The 13,787-nt window shown below is 35.8% G+C and overlaps 1 protein-coding gene across 4 annotated transcripts in view; it reads left to right on the top strand.

Annotated features, from left to right (window-relative positions):
- LRP1B (LDL receptor related protein 1B) overlaps nucleotides 1-13,787 on the top strand; it is a 620,609-nt gene that overhangs the window by 469,122 nt on the left and 137,700 nt on the right. For all 4 annotated transcript variants that reach the window (XM_015635304.2, XM_033516047.1, XM_033516046.1 and 1 more), the window contains 7 exons: nucleotides 436-567; nucleotides 4,127-4,261; nucleotides 4,590-4,719; nucleotides 7,359-7,485; nucleotides 7,640-7,791; nucleotides 8,071-8,195; nucleotides 11,242-11,613. In XM_015635304.2, coding sequence (XP_015490790.1) covers nucleotides 436-567; nucleotides 4,127-4,261; nucleotides 4,590-4,719; nucleotides 7,359-7,485; nucleotides 7,640-7,791; nucleotides 8,071-8,195; nucleotides 11,242-11,613 — 1,173 coding nt within the window. The remainder of the gene's footprint in view (nucleotides 1-435; nucleotides 568-4,126; nucleotides 4,262-4,589; nucleotides 4,720-7,358; nucleotides 7,486-7,639; nucleotides 7,792-8,070; nucleotides 8,196-11,241; nucleotides 11,614-13,787) is intronic.

The raw sequence follows: 13,787 nt of genomic DNA, 5'->3' as shown, positions 1-13,787 counted from the left end.
TGTGCATAACTGAAGTGAGATGAATCCTGTACTTGGAAAGACAATTTACTGTCCTGTTTTCCAAAAGGTCTTTAAAATTGTTTCTCTCTGAATATGTTCACCAAGCACAGATGTGCACTGAAAATATTCTTAAATTTCTTATTATTCAAACACAATTTTTTCTTAAATTTGCATTTTCATTTCTGTTAATTACCTGATTATAAGGTGGTGTTTGAAATGGACAGTGATTCCCTTCTCTTGATAGGACCACATATGTAATTTAATTAGAAATGCACTGTAATAACTCATGGATATCTTTCCAAACAGCTGGAGTTGTCACTGAAAAACTGTGGAGCACCATTGGAAAATTATGTCTAATATATGTTAGCTCTTCTAATCTTGGTTATTTGGAAAGTTTCCACCTTGCTCTCATTGGCTGCTTTATCTTTCCCTTAGGAATTGAATCATTTCTCATGTACTCTGTTCATGAGGGAATTAGAGGAATTCCTCTTGATCCAAATGATAAAATGGATGCTTTAATGCCAATATCTGGGGCTTCATTTGCTGTGGGCATAGACTTCCATGCAGGTAAATATTATATATAATTGTTTGTATGTATGGTTAAAATTGCAAATTCTTCCCATAAATGAAATAACCCCTTCCTAACAATTACAACTGCATTTAAGGGAATTGGAAATGGATCATGTTACAGAGTTAAGCTCTACATTTAATATTTACAGTAAATGGGAAATATTGTGCACATGCTGATTGTTCTGGCAGCAGTAGCTGCTCTCTTTTGGCAGAGTCATCGCTGAGAACTTGAGTAGGAAACTGGTGCTTTTACAGAAAGTGTTCATCAAGGAAAAAGGCTTGTTCCTGCTATGACAATTTTCCATGGAATTTTCTTAGTCCTGTGTGGTGCTGTGCCTAGCAGGTTGGGACAGTTTACTCCCTGTCCAGCACAGCCCAGCCACAATCCTGCAGGGCACAGGCCAAGTCTGGATCTGTTTCTTCCTTCTGGAAGGAGCTCTGACAGCCTAAAGAGCAGGCATTTCCACCTGGAATACACTACATACCTTTCTATTGTACATACAGAAATAGTTTTTAATTTTCATAAACTGCCTGTGAAATTAGGAGGTTTCAGTTTTGCATGCATGTGAAAGAAGGTGGGAAAAAAAATCAATTATCAGATTCTAAAAGTATTTGGATACATCATCCAGTGGTGTTTGGATATCTTCAAACATGTTAGCAAGTCTTGATTAGTTTTTGGAAAATAAGTAATCTGTGACCAGGTAGAGACCTGAAAAATACCCTAAAAATATCCTGTGTATGTATTTTAACCCATCAGCTCTTTGGCCAGACTTTTTTTGAGACTCATTTTATTACCTAATCTTAAATTACCTGTGTTGTATAAATACAGACATTGCCTCCTTGAAACATACAATTATTTTGTCATCCTCCATTGTTTTTTATTTTGACATAGATTCTGCCTGGGAATTCAGCATTGTGAGAGATCCTAGCATTTTTCTTAAGTGTATGTTGGTATTTACCTTGGTATTGATATCAGAGCCATTTCTGTTGGCTCTGTTGGGCTATTCCATCACACAAAAATAATTTTTTTACCAGGTTAGAAGTTAAATTCATTAGATCTTTTTTGACCTGCCTCTTCACTGATGCTCTTACCTAGCAAAATTTCAGGTTCTCTCAACATTTTACAGTGCCCTCATAGTTGTATATTTTGCTTTCAAATCAGTGACAGCCGAGATGTTCATATGAGGCGTATAGTTCAGTTATAGCCTCCAGAGACAGAAAAATCACTTAAAAGCCAGTGTCTTTAAGCACACATCTGAGATGGGAAAGGCTCTGTTGCAGAGGTTTAATCAATTCCTGGAAAGACACAGGAGGGGAGAGAAAAGTGCTGACCACACATGCCCATGACAGCAATGACAATGCAATTGGGTTTTCTAGGAATTAAAAAAAAAATTTATCTTTTTTTAAATTTGAACTATGCAAACTTTACAAAATTATTATGTCTAAGACAGAAAGTGAAAATTTGACCTTTTCAATTGAAAATACTAATACCAGGGTTTTATTGCCTGTTTTGTATCTCATGTTTTTTGGATTGGGATTTTTTTTTTTTTACCATGGTCATAAGATATGCTAGCTCCTACTTTAGAGAGGTTTACATGGATTTAGCTAATAAATATCAAATTAATATTTTGGAAGAATGAGATTCTTGACTTTTTGGAAAAATGAAATTTGAGGCTTATTTCACTTATGAAATTAAGTGATTTCACTAAATGAAATTAAGTCAGGTTCTCCAACTTGGCTTGATGAAGTTCCAGCAGAGGGAACATGAATAGAATTGGCAGCGACAAATGCATTGCAAAGATAAATGTAAATGGTGTGCAGCAGTGAAATCACAAGGGGATACTGTGTTATAAAAAAGTTACAGCTTTCAACTGAATTTCAGCTTCAAAAACAGCAGTTTGTCTCATTTGGGTACCTTGCATTGAATGTTATAAATTCATTACTAAAACCTACATACGTCAAATATGATTTGGAAAGCAAGTGGAGGTAGTTTCAGATTTCATCTTGGTTTTTTATTTTCCACTTAGTGAGTGTTGCTTTCATTTTGCTCTTAATCAGGAAGGATTCCCAAATTTTGCTGTTACCTCAGTAACTTATGTATTCAAAGTGGATAAAATATGTTTACATATGCTAGTAGTACAGCATATCATAATTAAAACTAATGACAATGTTTTTTGCAGACATGAGCAAGCTACAAGATTCATACACTTTTTTCTCCCCATGTTTTGATACTTCTAAATTCTAATTAGCAAATAAGTAGAAAAATGCATGACTCCCATATTTGTTTTGACTACTTAAAGCCAGAATTGCCATTTATTTAATTGGTTGTGGGGTAAGGTTCTTGAGCATACCAATATTGTTTGTTCATAAAAAACTCTCTTCTTTTATAAATATATCTATCAATCTACACAAATATTTACATATATATTTATATAGATATAGATGCATGTGTATATATGTAGATATAAAATACTTGTATCTATTTATATAGGTAATATTTCTATGCTCTATATACACAAACATATAGATATTATATGGATTATATATAAATATATATATAATATATATAATATGAATAAATATAAATACACCCACACTATTATGGAATTAAGAGCAGATTTACAAAGTATGGAAAAAGTCACGAAAGAACAAATATTATTTAATATCTCTCTGCAAAACACCTCACTCAGGAAGTCATCAGCTCATTACTTTGCAAGCAGAATGTTGGTTGCAGTGTGTTTACAGAACCCTGTCAGTGAAAACAGAGATAATTCTGCTTGAGGGATGTTCTCACTTTGTTTGCCCCACCTCTTTTTTGAGGTTATTATGTGCCACAGAGGGGAGTTTGTGTCTGTGCTTGGGCCACTTCAGATTCTCCATCTGGCTGTTGAGTGAAATGGTCAAAGCTGTCCCTTTTTTCCACTTTATGGACAATCTCTGCAGCAGAAAGCCTGGGAAGACAGCTGAGATGTCTTGAAACACCAAACAAAAAGACTGTTAGTGGAAGCCTGTCAGGACATTTCAAATAAAAGTTGACTTGTGGATTGAATATTTCTTTTTTATTCTTTTGTCAGCATATCACTCTCAAATGTCACTTTTTATTTCCCTAGCTAATTTTTTTTTTCTTACACTGTTAAAATTCAAGGTGTCTGATTGCTGAAGGAAAAGACTGTATAAGCAGTTTTACACTGTAGCTTTTCAGATTCCTAAATATTTTGGAATAGTGGCAAACAAAACAGTATGTTTTTGAAGCATTTATTCCATTAGGGAAAAGGTAAAGACAGCATATTTGTGATTTTTAACAAAGGTAGTAGTTATCATCTGCTGTCATAGCCCTATTGCGCTACAAGTGCTGTACTAAGCAACCTAGAATTCTGAAAGAATTATTTTAAACAAAAATTAAGAAAAGACAAAAGAATGAGGAATTCAAGCTGATAATTTAGGTTCTTAATAGATATTAATAAAGCTATAATTGGAAATACTTACAGTTGCTTACGAAGCTACTTGGACTGAAGTAAGTGAATTAATTTGAGACTCATTGGCACGTGTTTTATAGGAAATGATACAATCTATTGGACAGACATGGGTTTCAACAAGATCAGCAGAGCTAAGCGAGACCAAACGTGGAAGGAAGACATTGTCACAAATGGTTTGGGGCGAGTTGAAGGCATTGCAGTGGACTGGATTGCAGGTAGGTCTGAGCCTGCTCTGGGACCTGAGAGCACTCCCAAGAGTACACACTTGCCTCTTCAACCCAGGGTTAAATGACATTGTTTCCTTTCAGCTCTAATTTCTAGCATTGTAAATGTCTGGAAATTACTTATATCTATATACTGGATGGCACTTCTTAGATGAACAGTTTCAGTGCCCGTTTATGCTATAAAAGGGCTGCATAGGGCTATAAATTACAAATATAACACCCATGCAAATGAAAACACAGCAGTGAGTTTCTTGTTCTGACTTGAACACTTTTCAAGGAGTCTTCCCTTCATGCAGTGACTTTAGGGTATTTTTTCCAGGTAACATATACTGGACTGATCATGGTTTCAACCTGATCGAGGTGGCGCGGCTGAACGGCTCCTTCCGCTACGTGGTGATCTCCCAGGGGCTGGACCAGCCACGCTCTATCGCGGTACACCCAGAGAAAGGGTAACATGTTATTCCTAACATACACAGAGCTTTTCCCTTGCTCTCTGTATCCATAACATTCTGTAAGTTCCCTGCAAAATAGTTTAATTTTTCCAAGGAAACTGTTTCTCCTGAAGGTTAGATGTTGTTTGGAAGCGTGTTTCAGTCTGAAGTGCCCAGCAAATCCAAGGAGGTCACCTCAGCTGATGAAGGACTTCATGATGTAATCACAGAGCAGTGTGATCCTTGGTAGTTATAAACTCCAGGGTCATGCAATATCCTAGTGCAACAACCAGGGAGAGTGGCCAGGGCAGCTGAAAGTCATTTGAGATGAAGGTTGTTGGAGGGTAAGGGTTGGCAAAAGTGACATCTGCATTCACCCAGCTGATTTTTCAGGGCAGGGACTAACAGAAATAGGGAATGTACCTTCCACTTCCAGCTCTAGAACTCCTTATGAATTCCCTGTCCCTAGAGCTGTTCAAGGCCGGGCTGGACAGGGCTCTGAATAACCTGGCCTTGTGGAAGGTGTCCCTGCCCATGGCACAGCGCTTGTTTAGGATATTTAAGGAGAATTAGAGGACCACAGATTACAGTTCTACATGTCTGGTAGAACAGTGTATCTTCTGCAAAGGAAGGAAAGCATCATCTGTTTTATAATATTGTGCCACAAAATGATAACCTGAGATGGCTTCACTCAGTTCCTCCAGGAGAAACAGGAGAAATAGCAGTGTTTTGCTAGAGAAGTACAGGGCCCCCTTTCTGTGCAAAGATTAAAACCTTTTTGCCCTCTGCATTATTATTAAATCTCTTCCCCTTTTTCAAGGTAAAACTTTCAAAGGTGTTCTTCCCTCCCCTTGCCTTGATTTCACACTCTGCATTTGTCAGGAAGCTGGAGCTGACAGCTGTAAGAGTAGAGAAGAAAATAGCAGTTATTAGAACTCGTTGAATCTGCCAGTTATGCCAAGATGGGAAGCAGGCAGCATTCAGCTGGTTGGAGACATTATTTATTGTCTCTGAAGAAAAAGTGAGGCATGTGTGGCCCTACAGAAGGATGTCTTTGTCCCACATCAGGTGTATTTATCCACATTTTTGGCAGCTGTTTATGATTTTCTGTGGAGGATTTTTAGATTAATCTAACCTGCTAATTATGGGCTGGTTTATGGAATGTCTGTTTTCCTGCGGTCAACATTTAGTTCATATCCTGTATTAAGAAAGTCTCAAGTAACTCTCTGATCTCTGACCAGAGGCCTGAAAGCAATTTCAGTTCTGTTTAGAGGTGCTGTTAACAATCTGGTTAAAATTGCATTAAACTTATGTAGTGGTTGTTAAAATCCAGCTGATTAATTCTGCCTATTTTGGCATTCCTCAACTTATTTTTGATTTAACTCATGATGCAGTTCAGCTTCCTAGTCTGCATGAGATTTTTCATTAGTATAAATGGTATAGTTTGTTATATCAAGAACTGTGAGAACAGATTCATTTTTCCTGGAGCCAGAAAGCTCCACAATGAGAGCCAAAGTGAGTCGTTTCAGAAGCTAAATTTGATGAGCAAATTATAGGATTCATATTTTTATCACCCTTATCACATTATTTTTCCTCATTATTTCACATATCTGTAGTCAAATACAGCTGCTCAACAGCAGATTGGTGTAATGATGTCACCAGACACAGGAAAAATGTTTAGTAATGCCCAGAAGATTTTGTATTCTTTAAAAACCAACTAACACATACTTTCCACACAGATGAAAGCATTGGAGAATGGTTTTGTGGGTTCTGTTCAATTTATGTACATCATGTAACTAAAAAATGTTTTAGTGTTCTATGAATATTTGTTTTCCTTCTCTTTAGGCCATTAGTCATATTTTAGGCCTCAATTGTTATATGAGATATTTCTTCCTCGGAGTATATGTTAATTTGTGTGTTTATATTTTAACACTGATATACATAAATATGTTTATATATGTGGACACATAGATATTCCCACACAGCTGCTCCATAGGTTATCCATAGGTTAGTGTTCATAAAGGAACTGCTCTGTAGATTTTTTGGCCTCATTTTGGTATACCTGAAGCAACAGACTGAGAAGTTTATCAAGGTAGAAGTTTGACAAAGCATCTTATCCCAAATGAATGATGCAACTGTGGCACTGAGTACACAGGAAGATGAGATAAGTAAGATTCAGATTGTTCCCATTAGGCATTTGGCAGAATGTGAAAAATATTTTCTTCTCAAATAAAGTCCTGGCACTCTACCATTTCCCACAGTGCTTCTCACTACTTCATATCTGAATCATTTTTAAATTAGGCATCCCTTTTATTATCACAGCATTTTTTAGTGATACATGCAAGAGCTGCTATTCCAGAATTTATTTTTATTTTCTTAACTTGTTGGTTGGTTTTGTTTTTTTTCCAACCACAAAGCTGAATTCCTTAAGGAATACAATTTCATGTGGACTAATGGAATACAATTTTAAGAACTTCTTCATATATATAATTTGAAAACAATGTCTTAACAAAGTCTCCAATAAACAAGTATTATCATACATTGAATTTCTTAAGACTATTTAAAGACATGAGCACCATGTGTGTTTTAGGTATCTATTTAATGGTAATAGTGCATTTTGTTTGCAGTTTTAATTGGTGATTTCTACAACATTCTAGGTATTTATTTTGGACAGAGTGGGGACAGAGCCCTTGCATAGGCAGAGCACGCTTGGATGGCTCTGAGAAGGTCGTCCTTGTGAGCCTGGGGATTGCATGGCCTAACGGGATTTCCATCGATTATGAGGTTGGTTCCTCTGTCCTCCTGCATACCTTAAGATGTGAAGCATTTGTTATGTTTCGTTAAAGCCAGCTGGTGTTCCACCTTGATGTAATCTTAATAACTCTTAATTAAATACTTGGACAAGCCTGTTGACGTTTCCTTTGAAATTAATCTTTAGGAAAATAAATTGTATTGGTGTGATGCTCGTACGGACAAGATAGAAAGAATTGACCTTGAGAGTGGAGGGAATCGGGAGATTGTGCTGTCAGGGAGCAATGTGGATATGTTTTCAGTTGCTGTGTTCGGAGCTTACATCTACTGGTCTGACAGGTAATTTATTTTTCATAAGTATTTTAAATCTCAAAACGTTATTTCGGTGCCAGGTGCCTCACCTTTGTAGGATTAGCTGTTCCTTAGCAAGGTCGCAGGCGGGATCGCGGAATCCCGCGCAGATTCCAAGGAGAGGGAGTTCTGAAAGATAAAAAGTGCTGTAGATGAGAACAGGCTCCTCCACCTCCTGTAAAGTGAACTCTCCACTGCTCTTCAGTCATTTGTTGGGTGTGAATTAGTTGAGGAGTGTTGATGAGACATCTTCAACTTTTTTGGCAGAGCACATGCAAATGGCTCTATTAGAAGAGGCCACAAGAATGAGGCCACGGATGCTGTGACCATGAGGACTGGCCTTGGAATAAACCTGAAGGAAGTGAAAGTCTTTAATAGAGCACGAGAGAAAGGTTGGCTGTTCTTAAGGATGCTATTGATTGTTTTAATATCACCTGCTATTTTTTCTGTATATTAAAGCGTACCAAAAATTAAGGAATCAATGATTTTATCATCACTTTTCACTCGTGAAGTATTTTTTTTTAAGATAAAATTAATGTACTAAAGAAAACATATAGTACAAATCCTACTAAAATTTTTTGGGGTGTTTAAAAAAACAAAAACACAAATCAAAACACTTCCTATCATTCCAGTTTGACGGGTTTTGTTTTGTTTTTCTTAAAAGACAGTCTCAGGATTGAGAGACCTTGACCTGTGCTTTACAGAGCAGTAATTTCAGGCAGTTTCAGATTTCTACTGGAAAGCAAACCAGAATATTTTCTTATTAGAAATTCCTATCTTCTGTGTCTTGATATGTATTTGCTGACATTGCTTGGGTTTGCTTTTTGTTTGGTTTTGTTTTGGTTTTTTGTTCCTTCTGTGGAAAGAGACCTTGTAAATAATCAGATTTCTATTATATTCAATTAGTTTAGCAAACTCAAGAGACAAAAGTTATTATTGACCCCTGATGGTTAAACTTTATTCTCCACTACCTAAGAATAATCTTGCTCTTTAACTGTCTTTTTACTTCCAAATTTCTGGTTTTGACAAGACCTTGAAAAACTTGTTTTACTGAGGAAAATTGGTTATATATCTGTCAAAAACAATGATGATTTCCTCAGAAAAAACTGCTACCAGGTGATCCAGACAAACTTTTCTAGAAATATACTCAAAAAGAGAGGAAAAGAAATAATGTTAACATGATTATATATATAGTTTTTAATACAAATATATTTCTAATGGTGGTAGCACTCAAAATCTGCTTTAATCACAGCATTATATATCCAAGATTCTGTTTCTTCTACATAAACCTCCTCTAAAAAACTGCATTAAATATGACATGTTAAATAAATCTGTATTTTGAAAGGAAACCTATTTATGAATTAATAAAACTCTCTTTTAAAAATTCTAAATATTTTTCAGGAAAAAGAAGTTGCAAACATATATGCATAATAATTTTACTATGAATTTTTGCATGCAATTTCAGAGCATCATGTTTTGTGGATAAAAGTAAACCCACACCAAAATCCAGTTCTTTTAACTAGGCTAGAAATTGTTAATGTCTGCTGGCTTGGAAGGGCTTTATATAATAGAATGAGGAAAATAGATCAGTGGGATAAAACAATGCTTCTTTATGTGTAATTTTGATTGATGGATTTATAGACTTGATCACATAAAGAATAGGAGAAATGGTTACTGAGGCTAAAAATCTACTGATGTTAGTTTGAAAAACATACCTGAATGATTTTTTAATACATTTTTCAAATTTTACTAGGGTACAAATGGTTAATGTCATTGGGAGGGGAAGTCAGTGAGCCAGAAGGACAAAAGGGAAAAAACAGGTGAAAAATGTTTTTGGAATGTTTTTCTATCTCACACTATTATATATATATATTTTTTAAGTTTATTGGACTAGAAGTAGTTAACTGTTTAAAAAAACCCAATGTAATTAAATTCTTTCCTGACTTTTGTTGTTAAAACAAACCCCCCAAATAAAAATAATTAAAAAAACCCAAATAAACAAAAAAGCCCCAACGCCTCGATGAGCTATGCTGATTGTGATTAACACTTTTTTTTCAAACACCTGTTTTACCCTTTCTGATGAATCCCATCTGCAGTGGGACTCGCAAAGATTCCCATCCTTCAGTGCAGTTTTACAGGTGTGTGAGGACGTGCCCACACTACCCTGGCTTCAGAGCTGGCCATTTTTAAAGATCTTTACAGCTGGTGAACCATGGAAGCATTGAAGTTTTCCAAGAGATTTTTGAAGCTTGAGGATCTATTTTGTATATTTTCTCTTTTTCTTCTCGACCTGTTATCCTTCCAAACAGATATTAACTTTTCTAGCCTAATAAAACTTGTAAAGTGTCTTTTAAGCAAACAGAATGTAAATATGTGTACAGCTGAATCTCCGAATGTTTTACATAACTCCAGAGGACTACCTCATGGAATTTTTCCTAGGACAACAAAATTAAATAGTCCAGCTTTAAAGAACAAGTTATGTCTCATTTGCCATGATTTTTTCTTACAAGGATTTTCAGTTTGAAATGTATCAGTTAAAGAATTCAATCCACAGTACTTTCAGACTTTACATCTTCCCCAACAATTACAGTTTTTTACATGAAAACATTCTATTAAAATGTTTTATTTACATACTTCATTTTGTAGAAAACTTTCAGAAATGGGAAAATTACTATACTGAAAAATCTGAGTTGGTAGGTGGAAAGGGCTGTCAGAAACAGAAATTGAATTATCTCAAATAGCTATAATAGTAATTCATAGATAGTCCAAAATAAAAAAGAAAATGACAAATAGCTCCCAATTACTGATGATTACCGTTATTTTAAATATTACTTGCAACAAGTGTAGTTACTAATTTGACAGTGATTCTTTAATGGTGTGCAATCGTCAGAGAGTAAGTTTTTGAAGTCAGGTTTAAAATTAAATTAGAACAAAATGTTAGAAAATGTCTTCATTAAAAACAGGGAACTGAATTCGTGCAGTATTTTACCAGTCAACACATGAATATTTAATTTGGTAGAAAATGTCTTAAAGCAGTACTGTACTCTGATGGTAGCTAAATTTGATTTTTTTGCCAGTAACAGGTGTTTTAAAAAAAAAACCAAACTAAAGCTCAAAGCACTTGAAACATTTTCTAAGTCTTCAGTTGGTTTTGAAAGAATAACCCATTTTATCTTTTTCTATTAATAAAATATGTACCGTTGTGAATTGAAAAAGACATTAATTATATTTGCTCATTAATTGTATTCTTTACAATTATTTTTCAGTGTGGTTAAAGTTGCATTATTTACTATTTTGGCCTTTTGTTTTCCTTGTGAACACAGTCCAAATAATTTTTAAGAGGAGAAACCCCAAAGCACATGTAAATCCATTTCTATTTGAGTTAATTAACTATATTTTTATTTATAAAAGACATGTTTCATTGTGTTTTTTTCCCAGGTACCAACGTCTGTGCCAAGAACAACGGCGGGTGCCACCAGCTGTGCCTTTATCGCGGGGACGCGCGGAGAGCTTGCGCCTGCGCTCACGGGTACCTGGCAGAGGATGGAATCAGCTGCCTCAGGCACGAGGGTTACCTGCTCTACTCGGGAAGGACCATATTGAAAAGCATCCACCTTTCAGATGAGACCAACCTGAATTCCCCTGTGAGGCCCTATGAAAACCCAGAGTACTTCAAAAATGTGATAGCGCTGGCCTTTGACTACAGCCTGAAGGGCAGGGGCACCAATCGCATATTCTTCAGTGATGCCCACTATGGAAACATCCAGGTTATTAAAGACAACTGGGCTGGCAGAAAAGTGCTAATTGAAAGTAAGTGAAAAACAAACAAACACATTTCCCAAAATGCCTGGTTTATTTCAATAGACTTTACTGAGTGAAAAGGTTGTGATCACTTGGCTTTACAGAATAAAAAAAACAATGAAATTTTAACCATAATTATAATATTTTTAAACTGAAAGAGGGCAGATTTAGATGAGAAATCAGGAAGAAATTCTTCACTATGAGGGTGGGGAGGCCCTGGCACAGGGTGCCCAGAGAAGCTGTGGTTGCTCCTGGATCCCTGGAAGCATCCAAGCCCAGGCTGGACACAGCTTGGAGCAACCTGGGATAATGGAAGTTGTCCCTGCCCATGGCAGGGGATGGAATGAAATGATCTTTTAAGGTCTCTTCCAACATAAACCATTCTGTGATTATATATGACATAAGGTGTTTAGATTTTAGGAATTTATGACATCTGTATTGAAATATATTAAACTAAGCAATGTTGTCAGGATGTTCCCGTTGCTCCCAGGAAAGCATTAAAAACCAGGGATTCAGAGTTGAGCTTAGCTGCACAAGACAGAAACGTGCAGTGATGACATGGAAGCACAATGTTAACTCTGGTTTTATAAAAAGAGATTAAAAGTATTATTTGAAATCCACTGGAATTTTCAACATTTAAAGCAGACAAAGAGGAGAAATAAATACTGGTGAAGCACTAATGCAGATAAAAATTGGTCTTTAAAAGAACAATGAAGAATTCCTCATTACTTCATAATAGGTTGCTCTACAAGAGCTGAAGACAGCCCATAAAGCATAGCTGGAAATTATAGTTTTAAGAAATTGCTAGGAAGTGTTTCTACTTGTAGCTTAATATGCCAGATTTCATTTTTCATTAGCAGAGTCAGCACTCTGAATAATTGAATGTCAGATGAAATTTTGTATCCTTGCAAAATCATTTACTGTAGGTGCTTGGGATGTGCATGTGAACTGTGGCATTTTGTAGAAATAATTCTAAAGAAATGCTTCTTTGTAAGTGAGAAGGGATATAGCATACATAAATATGTTTATTGCTCTCTTTCACGTGTTTTAGACATCTTCAGTTTATGTTGAGTCATTCTTTTTCAGCTGGTATTTTTGTAGCCTTCCATCCCACAGTCTGCATGTGATTTTTCTCTCACTGTAAACAGCAGACAGTTCATGAGGCCGCTTGATATAGTGGAGGTATTTGTTAAGCCTCCACCTCTAAGGAAAAAGGCAGCAGTAAGATCAGTTGACAGCACTAATTTCATTCACTGGTAGATGTAAAATTCCAAATTTTTCTTATTTTCACATTAAGAATCTGTGATCTAGAAATCATTCAGTGGAATCCTGCTGAGAGATTTTAGCATTAATGTTTCATTTCAGGATTGAAAAATAGCATATTTGACATTAATTTTGCTATTTTTCCTCCAAAATTATTAGAATGCATCTGCAGGAGGTTTTCCTTTATTAGGAAGACATTCAAAACCACATTAGAAATACCTAGTGTGGTTTTATCGGTTCTACACCCTCTTTCTGCTTCATTAATTTGAAGTCTAAAACACTTCACTGTACTGAAGTCTACACTAATACAAATAGTGTGAACCTTTACTCAGTAATTGACTTAAATAGAGAAAATAAGATATGATACATCCAAGGTATTGTCCCAGGTTTTTTGTTCACTGAATATATACCTGCTCATAAAAGATCTGTTATCAGATGGATCCCTCCCTCCCTGAAATCAGATGTGCCACTCAAATCCAATAGATCCGTGAACTTTTCTACGCTAAAAACACTCAAGACACGTGGAGCTCTTTGTTAAACAGGTTTCCAGCTCACTAAAAACAGATTTACAACTCACGAGCAACCCATTATCTAACATGTTTTTAGCTCACTGGGAACAGATTTACTACCCAGAAACAACCCATTATCTAACATGTTTCCAGTTCACTGAAAACAGATTTACAACCCATACGCAAGCTATTATCTAACATAGTTCCGACTCACTGAATATTGATTTAGAATTCATAAACAACCCATTATCTGACAAATTTTCACCTCACTGAACAGATTTGCAACTCATAAACAACCCATTAGCTAACACGTTTTCGGCTCAGGGAAAGTAGATTTACAGCGTATAAACAACTTTATCTAACTTGTTCCAGTTCACTAAAAACAGATTCAGAGCTCACCAAGATTCCTGA

The sequence above is a fragment of the Parus major genome, chromosome 7 (assembly GCF_001522545.3).
Source record: "Parus major isolate Abel chromosome 7, Parus_major1.1, whole genome shotgun sequence".
NCBI classification, from domain to species: domain Eukaryota; kingdom Metazoa; phylum Chordata; class Aves; order Passeriformes; family Paridae; genus Parus; species Parus major.
The sequence above is the reverse complement of the archived record's forward strand: the minus strand, read 5'-3'. Positions and strand labels throughout refer to the sequence as shown.